This window comes from Staurois parvus, unplaced genomic scaffold (assembly GCF_062004578.1).
Source record: "Staurois parvus isolate SC_StPar_1 unplaced genomic scaffold, SC_StPar_1.0 ptg000389l, whole genome shotgun sequence".
Classification (NCBI taxonomy): Eukaryota; Metazoa; Chordata; class Amphibia; order Anura; family Ranidae; genus Staurois; species Staurois parvus.
The window spans coordinates 3,296,993-3,313,061 of NW_028318185.1; the positions used below are offsets into that span (position 1 = coordinate 3,296,993).

At 44.0% G+C, this 16,069-nt stretch overlaps 1 protein-coding gene across 1 annotated transcript in view; it reads left to right on the forward strand.

Annotated features, from left to right (window-relative positions):
* Positions 1-16,069, forward strand: part of TG (thyroglobulin) — a 439,344-nt gene that overhangs the window by 7,342 nt on the left and 415,933 nt on the right. Inside the window, exons 2-3 of the mRNA XM_089685945.1 lie at positions 888-996; positions 5,392-5,489. Coding sequence (XP_089542071.1) covers positions 888-996; positions 5,392-5,489 — 207 coding nt within the window. The remainder of the gene's footprint in view (positions 1-887; positions 997-5,391; positions 5,490-16,069) is intronic.

Consider the following 16,069-nt stretch of genomic DNA (forward strand, 5'->3'; position numbering starts at 1 on the left):
ACTGTTGCCTTTCTATCATCTAGAACCAGTCTGCCCATTCTCCTCTGACCTCTGACATCAACAAGGCATTTTCCTCCACACAACTGCCACTTACTGGATATTTTCTCTTTTTCGGACCATTCTCTGTAAACCCTAGAGATGGTTGTGCATGAAAATCCCAGTAGATCAGCAGTTTTTGAAATACTCAGATTTGCCCATCTGGCACCAACAACCATGCCAAGTTCAAAGTCACTTAACTCCCCTTTCTTCCTCATTCTGCTAATTTTGAACTTCAGCAAGTCATCTTCACCACATCTAGGTGCCTAAATGCATTGAATTGCTGCCATGTGATTGGCTGATTGGCAATTTGTGTTACCAAGCAACTGAACAGGTGTACCTAATAAAGTGGTGAGTGAATGTATATACCAGGTTACGTGGGCTTGTGTTGTGTCTTTTGAATGGACAATTTTCTGTCTTGAAGGACACAGAAATTAGAAATGTGTAAAAGATCCTGCTGAGCTTTTCCGACACTCCAGATGCATATGGGATATTACTCCAGATGTTCTTCCCTCTGTTTGATAGTTCCTTGTTTTTGCTTGATTTTTAGATGGTTTACTTGAGACGATTCTTCGAGGTTCGCCGTAGCTAAACCAGGGTTGGACTAACCATTCAGAAACTTGGGCACTGCTCGAGGGCCCGGGGTCAGTAAGAGGCCCCATGAGATGTCCCTGGTACCTCTCATAGGCTTTTTTGGGTGTGGTTTGAGTGTGGGCGAGCACACAGGGGCCCCATGATCCCCTATTGCCCGGGGGCCCCATGAGTTGTCAGTCCGCCCCTGAGCTAAACCCATGTCTGTCCTGTCACCTTCCTAGTATGTTTGTTACTAATTATTTTCTTTCTTCGTGCAGAATATGAACTGGAGTCCCAGCCACTGTTATCATGTGAGATCGCAAGAGAAAAATCCCTTTCTAGTGGAGGAGACTACATCCCGCAGTGCTCACAGGAAGGGTTATTCAGGTAATGGAGCATTGTAGTAACCTACTGGAAAAGAAGAGAGCAGCAATATTTCACATACAGTGTTTAGAAGTATTGTCCAAGCCTTCCCTAAACTTCGCCCTGCAGCCAGGCACAAGGTAGTTTCACAGCCAGGAACACACACACTTTTGCTTGTTGTCTCCAATGATCAGTTTAGGGGTTGTTGTTTTTGTTGTTTTAATTTTGGAGGGATGGGGAATATAGTAGGATTCTTCAGCAATAGAATTATTACAGTTGAGGGCAGAACTTCCTTAAAATGAACTCATTTTTTTTTTGTGAAATAACAAGCATATCTATACTTGCATGCTGTGTGTAGTGGTTTTGCACAGAGCAGCCCAGATCCTCCTCTTCTCGGGTCCCCGCAGGCTCTCCTGGCTCCTCCTGTCTGTTGGGTGCCCCCACAGCAAGCAGCTTGCTATGGGGGCACCCACTGCTCCATGTATCCATTTACACACACAGCTGTGGCTTGGCCCCACCCCCTCTCTCCTCATTGGCTGACTGGCTGTGATCGACAGCAGCGAGAACCAGAGGTTCCAGCTTGCTGTCTCAGCCAATGAGGAGGCAGAGACCTGGGACAGCCGAGGCTGTCATTCACATCGTTGGATCCTGATGAGGCTGTGGTAAGTATAAAGGGGGCTGGGGGCACTGCTGCACACAGAATGTTTTTACCTTCATGCATAGCATGCATGAAGGTAAAAAACCTTGAGCCTTTACAACTACTTTAAGTAGTAACCTTGAGCAAGATCCCAATGTCAAAGAGGGGTTAAATGGACAGTGCTCCTCTGGACACCAGCCAGTGTCCCATTTTTCAGACACATGCTGACTATAAAGCACCAGAGGGGTAGGAAAGCACCCCTGTCCCCAAGATCCCACAGTGTCTGTACTCACAAGGCCCAAGAACAGAATGGCAGCCTCCTTCCAATCTTGCAAATGCTGTCCACTGATACCAGACAGATCAGCTCCCCTCAGTCAGCTTTCTGAAGAACCAGGGTCACTCTTTTAGTTCAGGCCCTTAGGTAGTCCACCTGAGGCTGCACGATAGAAGGTACCTGGGGAGGCAGTGTGCCTTCCCCCAGGCTGGTACAATCCTCTCCAGGAAAGACCCAGGGCTCAGTACGCCCAAAGAATAAATACCCTCTCCCAGCATCCTTCAGAGCTGCACTCCCTGGGATTGGCTGGAGCGGCATTAATATTCATAGTGTTCTGCAAGAATTCCACCTATACATCCAGAACCTTCCTAGATCACTTGGATACAGAAAAAAACAGGAGCAGAACTAACAGCACTTGAACCGTGAACACACTGAGCAAGCACTGCTAAACAATTGCAGCTCTCTGTTAAACAGAACGCCTAATTAGATTTTCCTAACAGTTCTCCTGTTAAATATATATATATATCGGGCAGACTGACCATTTGGAAACTCAGGCACTGCCCGAGGGCCTGGGGTCAGTAGGGGGCCCCATGAGATGCCCCTGGTACCTTTTTCATAGGCTTTTTTGATTTTGGGCAAGGACACGGGCCCCATGATCCCCTATTGCCCGGGGGCCCCATGAGTTGTCAGTCCGCCCCTGATTTTTAAATACTCAGATTTTTTTCAGCTATTGCCGCACTACATCTGTCTACTTCCCTCCTATTTGTCTTTTTCTTGGGCATCCCAAAACTGGCCTTCTGGTGATGCCGAAGACCCACCTTGCTGGCATAAAATACTAGAAATAAGTTTCCTACAAACAGCCAATCAGATTCAGACCTGCTAAGGATGCTGATCCACACTTCTAGGCAGGGGCGGACTGACCATTTGGAAACTCGGGCACTGCCCGAGGGCCCGGGGTCAGTAGGGGGCCCCATGAGATGCCCCTGGTACCTTTTTCATAGGCTTTTTTGAGTTTGGGCAAGGACACAGGGGTCCCATGATCCCCTATTGCCCGGGGGCCCCATGAGTTGTCAGTCCGCTCCTGATATATATATATCTATATATATATATACACACACAGACACTCACTGACCACTTTATTAGGTTGTTTGGTAACACAAATTGCAAATTAGCCAATCACATGGCAGCAACATGCAACTTAATGCATTTAGGCATCTAGACGTGGTGAAGACGACTTGCTGAAGTTCAGTCCGAGCATCAGAATGGGGAAGAAAGGGGATTTAAGCAACTTTGAATGTGGCATTGTTATTGGTGCCAGATGGGCAAATCTGAGTATTTCAAAAACTGCTGATCTACTGGAATTTTCACGCACAACCATCTCTAGGGTTTACAGAGAATGTTCTGAAAAAGAGAAAATATCCAGTGAGCAGCAGTTGTGGATGAAAATGCCTTGTTGATGTCAGAGGAGAATCGGCAAACTGGCTCAAGATGATAGAAAGGCAACAGTAACTCATGTCAATATGGAGCAAAATCTCTGAGGAATGTTTCCAACACCTTGTTGAATCTATGCCATGAAGAATGAAGGCAGTTCTGAAGGCAAAAGGGGGTCCAACTCGGTACTAGCAAGGTGGACCTAATAAAGTGTCTGGTGGTTTTGCCTACTTTTATTAACAAATGTGTTTTATTAACAAATTCTTAAAAACACAACATGTTGCCCATGCAATGATTATTCACCATCTCTCTTATTCATCATCTCTCTGTCACAAAACAATCGTTAAACCTCATGGATTTCCTTGGCTGCTTTGAGTGTTTTCCATCCTTCCTTGGGCAATTGTATCAAAGGCTGTGCATACAGGCACATTGCTTAAGCAGTCATCTCTGAGGAGATCTCCTCTGTCTTCTGTGTGGAGCCGTGAGCTACCAAACCTTTGTGCACGCCTTCACAATCAGTAGGTGCGGGTAATACTACTAAATGTAGACCTAGGGATGGAGACTTCATCCCACCCAAGACTCTACAAAGCCTTTGGATTCCAGAATACAGACCAAGGGTTGCCAGGCTCTGGAAAACTGACAAGCCAGTTTTCTCCCTATGACATATCCACCCAGTATGGATGAGAATCCCAGGTGACATCAGTTTCATCCATGAGTCTGCAATCTAATCTCAAACCTAGTTTGTTGTCCCATGCTAAGCTACTACACTGGTTGGTTGCTGGTATTTAATGTCAGCAAGGATGGTGTTCTATCATCATCCAGCATCATACAGTACTCTTGGAATCCCTGCCAGGTCTTACAGAACTCCTAATGTCAGAATCCCAAGCAGGACTTCCAATAGCCCAATGAGTTCCCAATAATGATGTTGGGCATGTCCACATACCAGATGGGTGTTTAAGCACCAGCCTTTGAAGTGGATGTGTCTTTTCTCCAGCTACCCTTGTGTAAATAGCTATTATACATGCCAGTGAGATTGCCTAATGGTTGCTGACCTGGACTGACCTGACTACTCTTTGGCTTGCTGCCTTCTTTAGCTATGTTCAGACCTAACTATATGCTCTTGCTTGCTGCCTGCTTGGACCTCCACTTGGATCTGACTACTCTCTCACCTGACTACTATCCCATCTGCAGCCCTGTCAATGGCCTGTGCATTGTAGCTTTTCCATTCCAATCGCTCCCTTGAGGGCCGCAACCTGGTGACAGTTTGCAGCAAAGTAAGCAGGAAACCACTAGGGTCTCTGGACCATCTCCACCCTCAGGAGCTTTAGTAAAAAAACAACTGTCTCTTAGGCCCAGTGGCTTGGTTTACCCCCTGTCACCAGCTAGAGGGTACCATAACACAGCATCACCAGCAGATGTGTTCCAGCATAACCAGAAGATGGATTCCAGCATCACCTAGAGGCAGGGGCGGACTGACAACTCATGGGGACCCCGGGCAATAGGGGATCATCGGGCCCCTGTGTCCTTGCCCAAACTCAAAAAAGCCTATGAAAAAGGTACCAGGGGCATCTCATGGGGCCCCCTACTGACCCCAGGCCCTCGGGCAGTGCCCGAGTTTCCAAATGGTCAGTCCGCCCCTGCCTAGAGGTGTGGATCAGCATCCTTAGCAGGTCTGAATCTGATTGGCTGTTTGTAGGAAACTTATTTCTAGTATTTTATGCCAGCAAGGAGGGTCTTCGGCATCACCAGAAGGCCTGTTTTGGGATGCGCAAGAAACAGACAAATAGGAGGGAAATAGACAAATGTAGTGCGGCAATAGCTGGATATAAAACTAAAGTATGCAGCAGGTTGGCTGTGCTTCTCATTGAAGAACTTAAGGCTTAAATATCAGTTTTGGCCGGAGTCTGCTTGTCTTATCAACTCATATTCATATAATCCAATATTGTTTCAAAATTTTAAACTCGCCTCCCTAAAAAATTTGAACAGATCAGTAATGGCTTCTACATTTAACTGCAGGCCTGACTTTGATGTCCTAACCTCCCATTACCCCTAACAGTGTTACCATGATATGTTGCAGGAACATTCAGTGCGACAGAAGAGGCACCAGCTGCTGGTGTGTGAATTCTGATGGGACGGAGGTAATGGGCAGCAGAAAAACAGCTTCTCCTCCTATATGTGAGTAGACATTATGGCTATTATACCTCTTCTATCCCATCACCACCTGTCTGGAAAATATGATATTGCAGCTATTTGTAATGAAGTCGTCAGTTTTGTAACACGTCTATGAAGGCTCTCATTTCTCCAGAACAAGGTGCAGCTTGTAATAGTTAATCATTTTCAGCTGGACTTGTTCTTCTAATGATGAAGAGGTTTCACTGACCATCCAGTTGACTTCCTCTGTCCATAGTAGGTTATAGCCGTACAAATGCTGGCTATGTTCCCAAAATCTATTTGAACTGAAGAAATCATTCGATTAGTGATGAAATGTCTTCAGCATTACAGAACAGGTCCAGTTGAAATGATGGACTACTACTAGCAGCTTTGGAAGCATTTTTGGTGGGATGCATCTCAAGGGTTAAACTCTTCTAAAGGGATGCAGCTTTTCTCTTCAGAACACTGAAAGTGCACCAGGTGATTATAATGAATCAGATCCTCCCATTCAGTCTGCAATCAGTCTAATGAAACAAATGGCTATTTCTTCTAAACAGAAAAAGGTAGAAATTTCAGCCGGAACGTGACCTGACTTCTGGGTTACAAATGACAGCCCACTCAGGGTGGGCACAAGGGTGGGACAGCTGCAGGAGAACAGTGAGTTTATTGGTTGCAGGGAGGGAATTCCATTCTGGATGATTTTGATGCCGCTGCTGGCCACTGGCAGAGTCACAAATCCACTGTGGACTGTGTGAGAAACTAAGAGGGTACAACTCTTCTGAGAGGTGAGCAGATGAGGACAGTGAAGATGGGGGGGGGGGACTGTGTGCAAAGGTGACGGCAGTGGGGGTGCAGAAGGGTTAGAAGGGGGTTGCAGAGATAATCTGAGAAAGAAGGGTGCAGAGGTGACCTTTGGATGGGGGTGCAGAGGTACCCTCTCTGCATAACACACTCTTGGATCCTGAATTCTGTCTGCACTCTTAAACCCTGCACTCCTGATCTCTGTACTCTGTGCATTACATACTCCTGAACCCTGCACACTGTTTATTACACAACCCTGAACACTGCACTCTGTGCCTAGCGCCCTCCTGAACCCTGAATTCTGTGCGTAATGCTCTCCTGAGCCCTGCATTATGTGCGTAATGCTCTCCCGAACTCTGCATTCTGTGTATTATACACTCCTGAACCATGCAAACTGTGTATTACGTACCCCTGAACCCTGCACACTGTGCCTAATGCCCTCCAGAACCCTGAGTTCTGTGAGTAATGCTCTCCTGAACTCTGCATTCTGTGTATTATGCACCCCTGAATCATGCATAGTGTGTATTATGTACCCCTGAACCCTGCACACTGTGGCTAATGCCCTCCAGAACCATGAAAGAAGGGTGCAGAGGTGACCTTTGGATGGGGGTGCAGAGGTACCCTCTCTGCATAACACACTCTTGAACCCTGAATTCTGTCTGCACTCTTAAACCCTGCACTGCTGATCCCTGTACTCTGTGTATTACACACTACTGAACCCCGCACACTGTGCATTACATACTCTTGAACCCTGCACACTGTTTATTACACAACCCCGAACACTGCACTCTGTGCCTAGCGCCCTCCTGAACCCTGAATTCTGTGCGTAATGCTCTCCTGAGCCCTGCATTATGTGCGTAATGCTCTCCTGAACTCTGCATTCTGTGTATTATGCACTCCTGAACCATGCATACTGTGTATTACATACCCCTGAACGCTGCACACTGTGCCTAATGCCCTCCAGAACCCTGAGTTCTGTGAGTAATGCTCTCCTGAACCCTGCATTCTGCGTATTATGCACCCCTGAATCATGCATACTGTGTATTACGTACCCCTGAACCCTGCACACTGTGCCTAAAACCCTCCGGAACCCTCAGTTCTGTGAGTAATGCACACTGTGCCTAACACCCTCCGGAACCCTGAGTTATGTGAGTAATGCTCTCCTGAACCCTACATTCTGTGTATTATGCACTCCTGAACCATGCATACTGTGTATTACGTACCCCTGAACCCTGCACACTGTGCCTAAAACCCTCCGGAACCCTGAGTTCTGTGAGTAATGCTCTTCTGAACTCCGCATTCTATGTATTATGCACTCCTGCACCCTGCATTCTATGTATCATGCACTCCTGCACCCTGCATTTTGTGTATTATACACTCCTGCACCCTGCATTCTATGTATTATGCACTCCTGCACCCTGCATTCTGTGTATTATGCACTCCTGCACTCAGCATTCTGTGTATTATACACTCCTGCACCCTACATTCTATGTATTATGCACTCCTGCACCCTGCATTCTATGTATTATACACTCCTGCACCCTGCATTCTATGTATTATACACTCCTGCACCCTGCATTCTATGTATTATACACTCCTGCACCCTGCATTCTGTGTATTATGCACTCCTGCACCCTGCATTCTATGTATTATACACTCCTGCACCCTGCATTCTGTGTATTATGCACTCCTGCACTCAGCATTCTGTGTATTATGCACTCCTGCACCCTGCATTCTATGTATTATACACTCCTGCACCCTGCATTCTGTGTATTATGCACTCCTGCACCCTGCATTCTGTGTATTATACACTCCTGCACCCTGCATTCTGTGTATTATACACTCCTGCACCCTGCATTCTGTGTATTATACACTCCTGAACACTTCACTTTTTGTGTTATGTACTCATGAACCCTACACTCTGTGTATTAGACACTACTGAACCTTGCACCCTGTGTATAGTGCACTCCTGCACTTGTTCTTGTGTATTATGCACTCCTGGTTTTATTTAACAATGCCCATATGAGACTCCCCCACTGTGCAGTATGGCCACACCCTCCCTATGATACCGCATGCACAAAGCACCACGTGCTACTTTCCTCCGCAGGGTGGGGTTCGGGATGGTGAGTTCCTGCACCTATTGTCTGAGAAATAAAGCCCTGGGAATATGCGACAAAGTTTTCTAAAGTCCCTGTAATGTACATGGATTACCCAGAGGGATTTTTTTTTTTGTTCAGCAAAACTTATTTGGTTTCATATGCCATGAAATCGTGTTATATCTGTGTGATAAGTGCAAAAAAATCCAGCCAGAAGTCTTGTGAGCTGATAACTCTACCTCTGCCAATTATTATCAGTTAGAATTGTTCCCATCCCCCTTCCCCCAATACACTATATTATGGAGGAATATGGGGAGGTGTTCTGTAGTCCTTCCATAGAGTGGCAATGCTACTCCCCAGTAGATAAAGTTCAGTAAGTAAGTGTCATCAGCCTAGGACAGGAAGTGTGGTACTGGCAGGATCACCAGAGGAAAATGAAGGAAAAAAAGCCTGATAAAGAAAACTCATGCAGCCCTCATATCCAATGACTGGTTGGCTGCAATATATTACATCTTTTTGCTTAGAAACTATGTAGTGCCACCCGTATAACTGTCAATGACAGTACCTGTTTGTAAAATCTTTATTGAACCCCAAAAGACACACAAGTTGTCCCCACCCAGGGACCGCACTTCCTTGACGTATTTAACCCCTAATGTACTTATTCATTTGTTCTCATGCTTAGATATACTTTAAAACATTCAAACCCATGTGATTTTCCTCTCCATTTCCACAGCTTAGCCACATGTGTATATAGAGAGCAAAGCTTGGCTCCCAGCATGCAATGAATTCCCCACAACATTTACAGTATATTTGTTTTGGATGAATATACACAATGTGATTCTAAATTGATTTATTAAACATGAATTAACCATGACCACATTTTCTGACCACAAAGAAAAAGGTCTCTTGTTATTTGGATATTGCGTGTTGTACTACTTTAATCTTTTACTGCCACTTTACACCACTGCATAATATATTGATGCTTTAATAGTGCACTGCTATTATTAATAATAATAATAATAATTGTATATTGTAAGGCTTCCTTGGTATGCTTTTTTACCCCAGTGGAACCCTTCAAATAATTTCCAAGTCTGAGAGAACACCTCCGAAAACAAATGTTTTGGGGCTCAATGGGAAGAATGCCCTCTAACATAGGTGGTGAGTGGGTAGAATGCCCCCATTACATTGTGGATCAATGGGTAGAATGTCACATATATTAGGGGTCAGTGAGAGGAATGCCCCCTTACATTGGTGATGAGTTGGTAGAATGCCCCCTGTTATATTGGGAGTTAGTGGGAAGACTGTCACTTACATTGGTAATGAGTTACATAGTTAGTCTGGCTGAAAAAAGGCAAAAGTCCATCCAGTTCAACCATTAAAAAAAAAAAAAAAAAAAAAGTTATAATCCTACACCCACAGTTGATCCAGAAGAAGGCAAAAAACCAGCAAAGCATGATTCAATTTGCTTCTGCAGGGGAAAAATTCCTTCCTGATCCCCCAAGAGGCAATCGGATATTCCCTGGATCACCTTTACCTATAAATGTTATATCCAGTTATATTCTGTGTATCTGAGAAACAATCCAGGACTTTTTTTAAAGCAATCCACTGAGATGGCCAGAACCAACTCTTGAGGGAGTCTATTCTACATTTTCACAGCTCTCACTGTGAAGAAACCTTTCCGTGTTTGGAGATTACATTTATTTTTCTCCAGATGTAAAGAGTGACTTCAAGGTGAATAGCTCCACACCAAGTTCACTATCTGAACCACTGATGTATTTATACATGTTGATCATATCCCCCCTTATTTATTATACATGGAGATCATATCCCCCCTTATGTATTATACATGGAGATCATATCCCCCCTTATTTATTATACATGGAGATCATATCCCCCCTTATGTATTATACATGGAGATCATATCCCCCCTTATGTATTATACATGGAGATCATATCCCCCCTTATGTATTATACATGGAGATCATATCCCCCCTTATGTATTATACATGGAGATCATATCCCCCTTATGTATTATACATGGAGATCATATCCCCCCTTATGTATTATACATGGAGATCATATCCCCCCTTATGTATTATACATGGAGATCATATCCCCCCTTATGTATTATACTTGGAGATCATATCCCCCCTTATGTATTATACATGGAGATCATATCCCCCTTTATGTATTATACATGGAGATCATATCCCCCCCTTATGTATTATACATGGAGATCATATCCCCCCTTATGCATTATACATGGAGATCATATCCCCCTTATGTATTATACATGGAGATCATATCCCCCTTATGTATTATACATGGAGATCATATCCCCCCTTATGTATTATACCTGGTGATCATATCCCCCCTTATGTATTATACATGGAGATCATATCATATGATCTCCATGTATAATACATAAGGGGGATATGATCTCCATGTATAATACATAAGGGGGGATAAGATCTCCATGCAGAATACATAAGGGGGGATATGATCTCCATGTATAATACATAAGGGGGGATATGATCACCATGTATAATACATAAGGGGGGATATGATCTCCATGTATAATACATAAGGGGGGATATGATCTCCATGTATAATACATAAGGGGGGATATGATCTCCATGTATAATACATAAGGGGGGATATAATCTCCATGTATAATACATAAGGGGGGGATATGATCTCCATGTATAATACATAAGGGGGATATGATCTCCATGTATAATACATATCCCCCCTTATGTATTATACATGGTGATCATATCCCCCCTTATGTATTATACATGGTAATCATATCCTCCCTTATGTATTATACATGGTGATCATATCCCCCCTTATGTATTATACATGGTGATCATATCCCCCTTATGTATTATACATGGTGATCATATCCCCCCCTTATGTATTATACATGGTGATCATATCCCCCCTTATGTATTATACATGGAGATCATATCCCCCCTTATGTATTATACATGGAGATCATATCCCCCCTTATGTATTATACATGGAGATCATATCCCCCCCTTATGTATTATACATGGAGATCATATCCCCCCTTATGTATTATACATGGTGATCATATCCCCCCTTATGTATTATACATGGAGATTAGAGATGAGCGAATCGAAGTATCCGAAGTGGAATTCGAGTCGAATATCGGAAAAATTTCGATTCGTGCCGAATCCGAAAAATAGCCTAATTCGGACGCGCGAATCGAAATTTTTCAGAAAATGGCGGCTGACATGTGCGGCGACGGAGCGGGGATGTCTGGGAAGGCGCGCAGACAAGGCGCGCTGACCCATAATGCATTCCTCAACTACATGTGATCGCATCAGCCTATCAGCAGCCAGCCAGCCAGCACTGTGTAATGGTCGAGCTATAAATAGCGGCCATTTTGGAATTCTTCATTTGCCTGCAGTTATTGAACAGAGGCAGACCGCTCTGTACTAGGGACAGGGACAGAGTTAGGGCCACAGAAACGATAATTGGGGACAGAGAAAAGTTACTTAGGGACAGAGAACCATTACTCAGGGACACAGACTTGTTAATGAGGGCCACAGAATCGTTATTTAGGGACAAAGAAACGCTAGTTAGGGCCACAGAATTCATAATCAGGGACAGACAGAATTGTTACTCAGTGCCAGAGAATTGTTACTTAGGGCCACAGAAACGTTATTAGGGCCACAGAATTGTTACTCAGGGACAGACAGAATTGTTACTGAGTGCCAGAGAATTGTTACTCAGGGACAGACAGAATTGTTACTGAGTGCCAGAGAATTGTTACTTAGGGCCACAGAAACTTTAATTAGGGCCACAGAATTTTTACTCAGGGACAGACAGAATTGTTACTGAGTGCCAGAGAATTGTTACTCAGGGACAGACAGAATTGTTACTGAGTGCCAGAGAATTGTTACTTAGGGCCACAGAAACTTTACTTAGGGCCACAGAATTGTTACTCGCACAGACACAGAATTGTTACTCGCACAGACACAGAATTGTTACTGAAGGCCACAGAACTGTTACTTAGGGCCACAGAATTGTTACTCGCACAGACACAGAATTGTTACTCGCACAGACACAGAACTGTTACTGAGGGCCACAGAACTGTTACTTAGGGACAAAGAAACGCTAGTTAGGGCCACAGAATTCATACTCAGGGACAGACAGAATTGTTACGGAGTGCCAGAGAATTGTTACTCAGGGACAGACAGAATTGTTACGGAGTGCCAGAGAATTGTTACTCAGGGACAGACAGAATTGTTACTGAGTGCCAGAGAATTGTTACTTAGGGCCACAGAAACTTTAATTAGGGCCACAGAATTTTTACTCAGGGACAGACAGAATTGTTACTGAGTGCCAGAGAATTGTTACTCAGGGACAGACAGAATTGTTACCGAGTGCCAGAGAATTGTTACTCAGGGACAGACAGAATTGTTACTGAGTGCCAGAGAATTGTTACTTAGGGCCACAGAAACTTTAATTAGGGCCACAGAATTTTTACTCAGGGACAGACAGAATTGTTACTGAGTGCCAGAGAATTGTTACTCAGGGACAGACAGAATTGTTACTGAGTGCCAGAGAATTGTTACTTAGGGCCACAGAAACTTTAATTAGGGCCACAGAATTTTTACTCAGGGACAGACAGAATTGTTACTGAGTGCCAGAGAATTGTTACTCAGGTACAGACAGAATTGTTACCGAGTGCCAGAGAATTGTTACTCAGGGACAGACAGAATTGTTACTGAGTGCCAGATAATTGTTACTCAGGGCCCCAGAAACTTTACTTAGGGCCACAGAATTTTTACTCAGGGACAGACAGAATTGTTACTGAGTGCCAGAGAATTGTTACTCAGGGACAGACAGAATTGTTACTGAGTGCCAGAGAATTGTTACTTAGGGCCACAGAAACTTTAATTAGGGCCACAGAATTTTTACTCAGGGACAGACAGAATTGTTACTGAGTGCCAGAGAATTGTTACTCAGGGACAGACAGAATTGTTACGGAGTGCCAGAGAATTGTTACTCAGGGACAGACAGAATTGTTACTGAGTGCCAGAGAATTGTTACTTAGGGCCACAGAAACTTTAATTAGGGCCACAGAATTTTTACTCAGGGACAGACAGAATTGTTACTGAGTGCCAGAGAATTGTTACTCAGGGACAGACAGAATTGTTACCGAGTGCCAGAGAATTGTTACTCAGGGACAGACAGAATTGTTACTGAGTGCCAGAGAATTGTTACTTAGGGCCACAGAAACTTTAATTAGGGCCACAGAATTTTTACTCAGGGACAGACAGAATTGTTACTGAGTGCCAGAGAATTGTTACTCAGGGACAGACAGAATTGTTACGGAGTGCCAGAGAATTGTTACTCAGGGACAGACAGAATTGTTACTGAGTGCCAGAGAATTGTTACTTAGGGCCACAGAAACTTTAATTAGGGCCACAGAATTTTTACTCAGGGACAGACAGAATTGTTACTGAGTGCCAGAGAATTGTTACTCAGGGACAGACAGAATTGTTACCGAGTGCCAGAGAATTGTTACTCAGGGACAGACAGAATTGTTACTGAGTGCCAGAGAATTGTTACTTAGGGCCACAGAAACTTTAATTAGGGCCACAGAATTTTTACTCAGGGACAGACAGAATTGTTACTGAGTGCCAGAGAATTGTTACTCAGGGACAGACAGAATTGTTACGGAGTGCCAGAGAATTGTTACTCAGGGCCACAGAAACTTTACTTAGGGCCACAGAATTTTTACTCAGGGACAGACAGAATTGTTACTGAGTGCCAGAGAATTGTTACTCAGGGACAGACAGAATTGTTACTGAGTGCCAGAGAATTGTTACTCAGGGACAGACAGAATTGTTACTGAGTGCCAGAGAATTGTTACTTAGGGCCACAGAAACTTTAATTAGGGCCACAGAATTTTTACTCAGGGACAGACAGAATTGTTACTGAGTGCCAGAGAATTGTTACTCAGGGACAGACAGAATTGTTACTGAGTGCCAGAGAATTGTTACTTAGGGCCACAGAAACTTTACTTAGGGCCACAGAATTGTTACTCGCACAGACACAGAATTGTTACTCGCACAGACACAGAATTGTTACTGAAGGCCACAGAACTGTTACTTAGGGCCACAGAATTGTTACTCGCACAGACACAGAATTGTTACTCGCACAGACACAGAACTGTTACTGAGGGCCACAGAACTGTTACTTAGGGACAAAGAAACGCTAGTTAGGGCCACAGAATTCATACTCAGGGACAGACAGAATTGTTACGGAGTGCCAGAGAATTGTTACTCAGGGACAGACAGAATTGTTACGGAGTGCCAGAGAATTGTTACTCAGGGACAGACAGAATTGTTACTGAGTGCCAGAGAATTGTTACTTAGGGCCACAGAAACTTTAATTAGGGCCACAGAATTTTTACTCAGGGACAGACAGAATTGTTACTGAGTGCCAGAGAATTGTTACTCAGGGACAGACAGAATTGTTACCGAGTGCCAGAGAATTGTTACTCAGGGACAGACAGAATTGTTACTGAGTGCCAGATAATTGTTACTCAGGGCCCCAGAAACTTTACTTAGGGCCACAGAATTTTTACTCAGGGACAGACAGAATTGTTACTGAGTGCCAGAGAATTGTTACTCAGGGACAGACAGAATTGTTACTGAGTGCCAGAGAATTGTTACTTAGGGCCACAGAAACTTTAATTAGGGCCACAGAATTTTTACTCAGGGACAGACAGAATTGTTACTGAGTGCCAGAGAATTGTTACTCAGGGACAGACAGAATTGTTACGGAGTGCCAGAGAATTGTTACTCAGGGACAGACAGAATTGTTACTGAGTGCCAGAGAATTGTTACTTAGGGCCACAGAAACTTTAATTAGGGCCACAGAATTTTTACTCAGGGACAGACAGAATTGTTACTGAGTGCCAGAGAATTGTTACTCAGGGACAGACAGAATTGTTACCGAGTGCCAGAGAATTGTTACTCAGGGACAGACAGAATTGTTACTGAGTGCCAGAGAATTGTTACTTAGGGCCACAGAAACTTTAATTAGGGCCACAGAATTTTTACTCAGGGACAGACAGAATTGTTACTGAGTGCCAGAGAATTGTTACTCAGGGACAGACAGAATTGTTACGGAGTGCCAGAGAATTGTTACTCAGGGACAGACAGAATTGTTACTGAGTGCCAGAGAATTGTTACTTAGGGCCACAGAAACTTTAATTAGGGCCACAGAATTTTTACTCAGGGACAGACAGAATTGTTACTGAGTGCCAGAGAATTGTTACTCAGGGACAGACAGAATTGTTACCGAGTGCCAGAGAATTGTTACTCAGGGACAGACAGAATTGTTACTGAGTGCCAGAGAATTGTTACTTAGGGCCACAGAAACTTTAATTAGGGCCACAGAATTTTTACTCAGGGACAGACAGAATTGTTACTGAGTGCCAGAGAATTGTTACTCAGGGACAGACAGAATTGTTACGGAGTGCCAGAGAATTGTTACTCAGGGACAGACAGAATTGTTACTGAGTGCCAGAGAATTGTTACTTAGGGCCACAGAAACTTTAATTAGGGCCACAGAATTTTTACTCAGGGACAGACAGAATTGTTACTGAGTGCCAGAGAATTGTTACTCAGGGACAGACAGAATTGTTACCGAGTGCCAGAG